General features: G+C 41.8%; 1 protein-coding gene across 1 annotated transcript in view; it reads left to right on the top strand.

Annotated features, from left to right (window-relative positions):
• ELOVL6 (ELOVL fatty acid elongase 6) overlaps window positions 1-493 on the top strand; it is a 37,530-nt gene extending 37,037 nt beyond the window's left edge. The window contains exon 4 of the mRNA XM_009273638.2: window positions 33-493. Coding sequence (XP_009271913.1) covers window positions 33-457 — 425 coding nt within the window. The 3' untranslated portion in view covers window positions 458-493. The remainder of the gene's footprint in view (window positions 1-32) is intronic.
• Window positions 494-7,563: the final 7,070 nt, after the last annotated feature.

Below are 7,563 nucleotides of genomic sequence, written 5' to 3'. Positions count from 1 at the left end.
TTTTTTTTTTTTTTTTTTTTTTTTTTTTACAGGTGATACAATATTCATTATTCTTAGGAAACAGAAGCTCATCTTCTTACACTGGTACCATCACATTACTGTGTTACTTTATTCTTGGTATTCCTACAAGGACATGGTGGCTGGCGGTGGCTGGTTCATGACCATGAACTATGGAGTACACGCCGTTATGTACTCTTACTATGCCTTGCGGGCTGCTGGCTTCAGAGTCTCACGCAAGTTTGCCATGTTCATCACCTTGTCGCAGATCACTCAGATGTTGATCGGTTGTGTGATCAATTACCTGGTCTTCTCTTGGATGCAGCAGGGCCAGTGCCATTCCCACGTGCAGAACATCATCTGGTCCTCTCTCATGTACCTCAGCTACTTTGTGCTCTTCTGCCATTTTTTCTTTGAGGCCTATATCGGCAAAACCAGAAAAGAAAGGAAGGTTGACTAGTGGTAGAAACAAGACAGAAGCCATAGCTCAGGGTCATCAAGAAAAACAAAATTATAAGAAAAGAAAATGGCACAAGGAAACACATATATGTATGGTGCAGCTAAAACTTGGCAGCTTAGGGAAAGTTAGCTTGGTTTAACCCAGTAAGTTTATGATCCTATCATGGTGAGGACTCACTGAATTCTACTCTATCTCAAAGGACTGCTGATGAAAGACAACTTCCTTCTTGTACCTGTCTGCTCTAAAAAAGAAAGGAGAAGAGAAAGAAGAGAAAAAAGAAAAGAAAAAAGGAAAGAAAAAAGAGAAGAAACGAGAAGAAAATAAAAGAGAAAAGGAATAATGTTGAGGGGAAGAAAAGTACATTAAATAAGCAGTGTGTTTCCCCAGGGTGGAGGAGAGACTTTTATTTTAAAAAAAAGAGTTTCTAAAACCTTTCTAATAATTTTTCAGTGTTAAACTTGAACAAAACAAAGCAGAGAGGTGACAAAAAAAATCTGTCTATGATAACAGTAAGATTACAAAATTAAAGTCTTTTCCATAGAAGGTTGATACCTTTAGCCAAAATGAAACCCAAAAGGATGTTTCCTGCATGGAAAGTGGCTGAACTCCATACTGTGGTCATGAATGGAAAAGAGAAGAGGTTGATTTCTCTGCTATGTACTCTGCCAGGGGAGCAGATCTGGGATGCAGAGTCGCCTCCCTTAGAAGGCGGAAAGGAGCAGTACTTTTACAAGAGTTTAATGTGAAAAGATGCACTGTTGCAATACATATCTCAGAGAGTGCATTTTCCAAGTGCATTTTTCAGTTAAAAGCAAGGAATTTCTGCAGCAGGATAAGTCGTAGAGGGTTAAATCAATCAATATTTGCTAAATTACCAGGGGCTAATAGCAGAGGGATGTTCAGGAAGGAAGGGGAGACAACTCCCCTCATGTGATTTTTAGGAATTATCCGTGAATCTCAATTTAACCCACAGCAACACTGAATTAGATGGGGGAAATCGGAAGAAATCCTAGTTAGCAAGAAGAGAGTGATATATCTGCCCACTGTTTTCAGAACAGAGCCCTGTGGTACAATACGGATTCTGTATTTTTGTGGACACAAGGATACCTGCCTGGGTGGGAAGAGGTGGCAGGACTGCGTGACATTGGGTAACACTGTGCTTCTGCATCTGCCTCCGGGGCAGTGCAAAGATGTTCAAAGTGCCCTCCTCTGGTCATGTGGAGATACTACTACAAAACATACTTGGAATAGGTTTTTCTTGAGATTTGTATAGAAGAAATTAGTCTAAACGGAGTAATTTTGCTGCAACAGCTTAACTCTAAAGTCCAGAGAGAATTATCCTTCATTAAATATATATCTCTCTCTCTGCAGAATCTGTACTGTAACATCAGACTGACCACTTAAGAAGACACTCTCTCTTCTCTGAAGTCAGCTACAGATATAAGGAGAAACGTATTTCACTCTGAACCTTAGAGTGTTAGTTGAGAACAGCCATATTCTTTCAAAGACAAGTAGATTGCATTATCTGTGATATTCCAGTCCTTACAAAGCCAAATAAAATGTGTAAAAGTTCCTAGTATTTCAAAGACGCAAGTATGTAAACTTGATGTTAAATGTGTTAATGTAGTATTCTAAATTGTATCAGTTAGGTAGTTTAACTAAACAATTAGAAGAACTAGATCAACAAAATAAGGACTGCTGTTCTGCATAGCATATACACACACCTATAACTACACCCATATACACATTCTGTGAATTGTCAACGAGAAAAAAAAGCCCAGTGGCAGAGAATCACGTTTCCTGGCTAATGCAAAAGATTGTCATTATCTTTCTTGCTTTAATTTGAGATTGTACAGTACAAAGGGGTTTTTTTTAATTATTATTTTTAGCTTTAATTGTGCTGTCATTCATGAAACAGAGCTGCTTTAGTATCCTGTTAAGAGATGACAAGGGCTTTCGGTGTCTCATTATATACAAAAGAAAAACAAATAAAGTTACATTCCATGTTATGTGAATGGTCTTACAAATCAAAAAGCCTTTGCAGGCTAAAATTATAATTATAACAAGCAGAAAATGAGTTTAAATTTGTGTTATTTAAGTTATTGATGTGCTGATGTTATTTTATGGTACACAACAAATAGCAAAATGTGATATGCAGTAATGAAGCTATGATATTCATTAATAGGACTACTGTATACCTGGAAATATTAGACAAAATCAATTAAATGTGTAAACCATTTTGTTATACAGCTTGGGAGTAGATAATTATAATGCTGAAAAAGCCTTTTTCCTCATGCTTAATTTTGCCCTGGCTAAGAAGCAGGTTAAGAAGACCGGTTAAGAATGGAAAAGGCAAAATTAAAGTTGACTGCAATTAGATGAGAAGCGTTGGTAGAAGCCCACCATCGTGCCATTTAGACCCTCAGTCCTGTGTGTCTTAGGTCTCTCAAATAAAGCAAGAGGGGGTGGAAGTGGTCCAGCGTCTGGAGCTGAAGCTGGAGCAGAAATCTTGGACCCTGTGAAGTCAGTGGAGGCTTTGCTCTGCTTTGAACAGAGCCGGTGTGTCCGACTGCCTTTTATCTAAGCAGAGGGGAAGGAACCGCACGCATCTCCTGCTAATTTGAGGCTTACGGCTAATGACTTAAAAGCCCCATAAACTTTATCAATAAGAAGCAACAGCACAGCAAGGCAAGGACTCGCAGCCTAAGTTTAACACAGGCAGAAAACAGGGTGGGTTGCAAACAATCTACCATGTTTCATACACTGTTTTCCTAATCGCATAAGAGGAAAAAACCACACCTGTGCATGCTGGATGGCAATGCTGGCAATGCCGACACTGACTTCAGTGGAGCAAGAATTTCACCCGCTGTTACCCTATCCTCCCAAAGCCCTCACGGGTACCTCTGCACCGTTCCCAGCGCCTGCTCCCCGATGTGCCCACTGCCCCATCAGCCAGGGCCGGGCGGGCGAGGGTCACCTTCCTTACTGCCTGGGAAGCGGCTCCAGTGCAGGAACCAGTCCGAGCGACCCCCTCAAAACGCAGTGCAGGTGTACCCCTGGTGTGCAGGGGGAACTCGGCGCTGAATTCAGTGGGCATCCTGGCAGGTGACTAGGCTGGAGGCAAGCATATGTGTAGGGAAGGGGCAGCAAGATCAGGCACGTAAGGGACAGTGGTAAATTAGGGAACATTTATCATCACGCTGGAAAATGGCTGTCACAGTGCCATTTGCTTCAGGAGATGACGCATCACACATGCATTTACACAGGTCCTATGGTCCTACTATATACCATTGGGCTTTTCCTCTGAGGTTTTCCACTGGAGTCAAATGTGGTAACCGGCATTAAAGAAATTGAGGATAAGACCAAAACCAACTTACACTTTTTCTTACTTTTTTTTTTTTCTTCCTAAAACATGCACGCATGATATTTAGACATCACATTTAACCTACTCACATGTACTTAAACACTGAGCCAGTCAACCGTAATGTAATGACACCTCAACAATACTCCAGCTGTTCCAACCTATGAGCCACAAGATATAAACACAGCTAATTGGGTCCTATTTATTTCCCCTGGTTTGAGCCTTGGGGTCACACTTTCAAATTTTTCTGTCCACTAAGAGAACCCTTTTTTTCCTAATTATTTTAAATAAAGCTGTAATTCTGTTGCATTCACATACGCTATGGGGAACTCAAACTTTATATAAATAATTACCAAGCATTATGGGACCTGTGACAACCACCACAGATGCTGGAAATGCTGTTATGGGATTCACTATTAAAGTCAGGAAAGTTGCACTGGTGATAAGGTCAGTCTGCCAGGGTCAAAGTCTGTGTTTTATGTTTTGACACATTAATCCAATGTACTGAAATAAAACCAGAAAAGCTGTTATGGATTTACGCTTAGGCAGCTGCGAGCAGAATTTGGCTCTTCCTGAACACTACTGTGTAGTGAACGCTTTAAGGAAAATATTCTCAACTAGTTAGTGGAAGAACAAAAACTTGGGTAATTCTGCAGCCTCTTGAAATCGTGCCTGTGATGAGAAGGAAACCCCTCGTGCTTACAGACCTTCTGTAACTCGGAGTCACAAATGATTTATGTCTGGGCTTACTGATAACACCCAGCTAAGAGTGCCTGGCTCCAAAAGAGACCTCTCACCAGAATCTCACAGTAAACTAATACAAGCTTTTACTTACAAGATAAGGGCCAAAGTGTGCAAAAGGAATCACTTGAAAGAGCCAAGCTGGGTAGTAGGAATAAAGTATTGAGCACAAGTTGCAGGAGAGACAAGGAGGGAGAAGACCCGTTCCACATCCCAGGAGAAAGTATTTCCAGGCTGAACGCTCGCTCCTTCCCAAGATGAGGAAAAGCAAAGCGGGAGGAGGATGGGCTGCATAGTGCCAGGCACCCAGGATGGGGTGGCTGGTGGAATAAGGCTTGCATGAAGGGGTCCCTCCTACGGCAGTTAATTATGCAGTGGCTCCCTGAGTGCAAGCGTGGGTCTGTGGATTTGTTTGGAGGAACATCTGTGGTCTAACAACTTGTGACCTTCAAGGCCTGGGTGTATTTCATTTTTATCTCCTGAAAGTAAAAAACCTGGGACAACATTTTAGTTGAGAGCAATGGTACCTCAGGGATCAATATTCAGGTGGTTTTCAGGCAACAAAGAGCATAAGACACCAATTACTGTGACTGTGAAACAGCAGCCTTTGTAAGCAATGCTAGATAAAACATATTAGTGCAGTAATATCTCCAGTAGTTGTAGTTTATCCTGTACTTCAGAACCAGTAACAGAAGTATAACATGTTTATATACAAATCATAAATACAGACATACTTTAAGTAATAAAAATGGTTTTGGTCAAGGAAAAAATCAAAAGAAATTGCAGACCATAGCGCATAAGTTCAGGACTTGGTCCAATGCCTACTGAAAGTGAGATTGTTGGTGAGATGTCCAGTGACTTCAGTGAGCTTTGCTTCAGCCCACTGCAGCCCAGTTGCAGAGGGCAATGCAAGACATAAATTCCCTTGTTGTTCACTTAGTGGTGACATGAACCACTTGGGGCATCGCTCAGGCCCTGACATGGGTCTTCAGTCATATTTCCAGCCTAGCGTCAACGAGCCCTCTAAAAGGGGAGAATTACAACTCAGAATTGTCGGTGGGTTTCTAGTGTTTTATTTCAATACATTTTCCATTCCATTTATTTTATTAAAAGCAAGCTAAAGGACAAGTCCCTGATCCTGCTATCGTAAACGCTCCGTTGTGGTCAGTGCAGCTATGCACGGGCACAGAAACCTTTTGCTTACAGGGGTAAAGGCAGGATCAGTGCCTTGTTACAGACTTTATTTCTAGCAGAGCAAACACCACAGGGTAGGATTTGATTTCGTAAATTAAACCAACTGTACCAACATAAATAAGATCGGATCTGCACAAGAACTCAACAGCTAAGGGGAACCAGGGCCCTCCCCGGTACATCATAAAGCTCAATAAAATGCTGCATGAAGTGGGGTTAGAGTGTATTTCCCAATGGGTATAAAATAATACTCTCCTGAAACAGTGACCTTCCTGAGAAGTCTCACTTCTGTCCAGTCCTGGACAGCTTCAAACAGGCCTGTCTGCTGAAAAAACACAGCTCTGATTGACTTATCTGCTTTCTCAAAAAAGCCACTACATGCTTTAGGCTTTTTGGAGCCTTAAAGCTCAAGCTAGATTTATATTCAGAAAAAAACAACCTTAAATATGTGTACAATAACTAGGAGAGAATAGTATGAGAAATATCTTTATTTTACCATTTTCAAATGGCTATTTCACTACATAAAAGGAAGTTTTTATTTTTATTTTTTTGGGGTATATTGATATTCCAAATAAAATTTTAACTTTTGGTTCAAAATAAAATCTGTCTCTGTGTTTTATTAATCTGTAATGTCCATTTTGTATTCTATACTGCCACCAAGTCCAGCTATTGAAAAAGAGAAGCGGTTCTCCAGCTATGAGACTACAGTGTGGCTACTCTGTCTTTCACTTCCCAGCAAATCTCTATCAAGTTCATATTTTTTTGTACCACACAGAAGCATTATATGGTTTTTTCTTTGTGTGTATGTGTGCACATGCATCTGTATGATATGAGTGCGTATCATACAGATAATCAGTGCTTGAATGTCCTGTTTCTACACACTTATACTTTGGAAATCCTAATCTCTGCATCTCTGGTAAGAAACAAAATCCCTGCCCATCATGATACTTTCTGAGTCGGGGAACCTTGCAAACACAGCACTCGCCAGCAGGCCCAGCCAGCACTGTCACTCAGCTCCCGATGGCACTGTCTGCTCTGTAACATTTCTGCATCAGCCTTTTTCTGAACGAGCATGTGTCCTTTGTTCCCTGAAGATCACTTTTACCCCTCCCTCTGCCTGCAGCACAACTCATGCAGACAAGCACCCATGCTAAATGATGGGCATAGCCGTCCCCACTCTGCACAGCAAGAGCATTTCATGGCTTGTTTTGTTCTTAATATTTTGTAGTTAAACCAAAGCAGTCTATAAAGGAAAATAGAAGCTTTGTTGCCCCATATACACAAATCAATAAGGTGATTTGCATCTATCGCAGGACTAACCAAAGACCGAGGCAGGACCCAAAGCGTAAATGTTTGGGCTGTGGCATATCCTTGCTGAAACCCCACCGCTCTCCACCTGGAAAAGTTTCCAGCCCCACAACAGGTTTCTGAGCAAAGGCAGCATGAGCTGGAGGTGGAGGGAGGCGGGTAAAGCAGAGTGGGAAGCCCACGATAGGCGCTCATGGGGCTGTGAGAGACCCTGGTGACCTTCCTGAGGACTGGTTTGGGAACCAGCCCAAGGAGCAGCCTGGAAGTGGACCAGCAAGAAGAGGGAATTGGATATACGGACCGGAAAGTGCTGCCTACCATCTTCAATATTATCACAGGGAGAGTGGAAGAACAAATACAGCAAAGCAGAGGGGGATTTCCAAGGTAGGTGCAGCTCTGCTGTTGGGAAGAACTCTAACAATAACTGGGGAGAAAAAAAATAGGATGTGGGCAGTATGGGTTTGTTTCAGGCTTATGGCAGAAACTACATTTCCTTGGCTCCACT

Source organism: Aptenodytes forsteri, unplaced genomic scaffold, assembly GCF_000699145.1.
Source record: "Aptenodytes forsteri isolate BGI_AS27 unplaced genomic scaffold, ASM69914v1 Scaffold93, whole genome shotgun sequence".
In the NCBI taxonomy this organism is placed as follows: domain Eukaryota; kingdom Metazoa; phylum Chordata; class Aves; order Sphenisciformes; family Spheniscidae; genus Aptenodytes; species Aptenodytes forsteri.
This window is presented reverse-complemented; position numbering and strand designations above follow the sequence as displayed.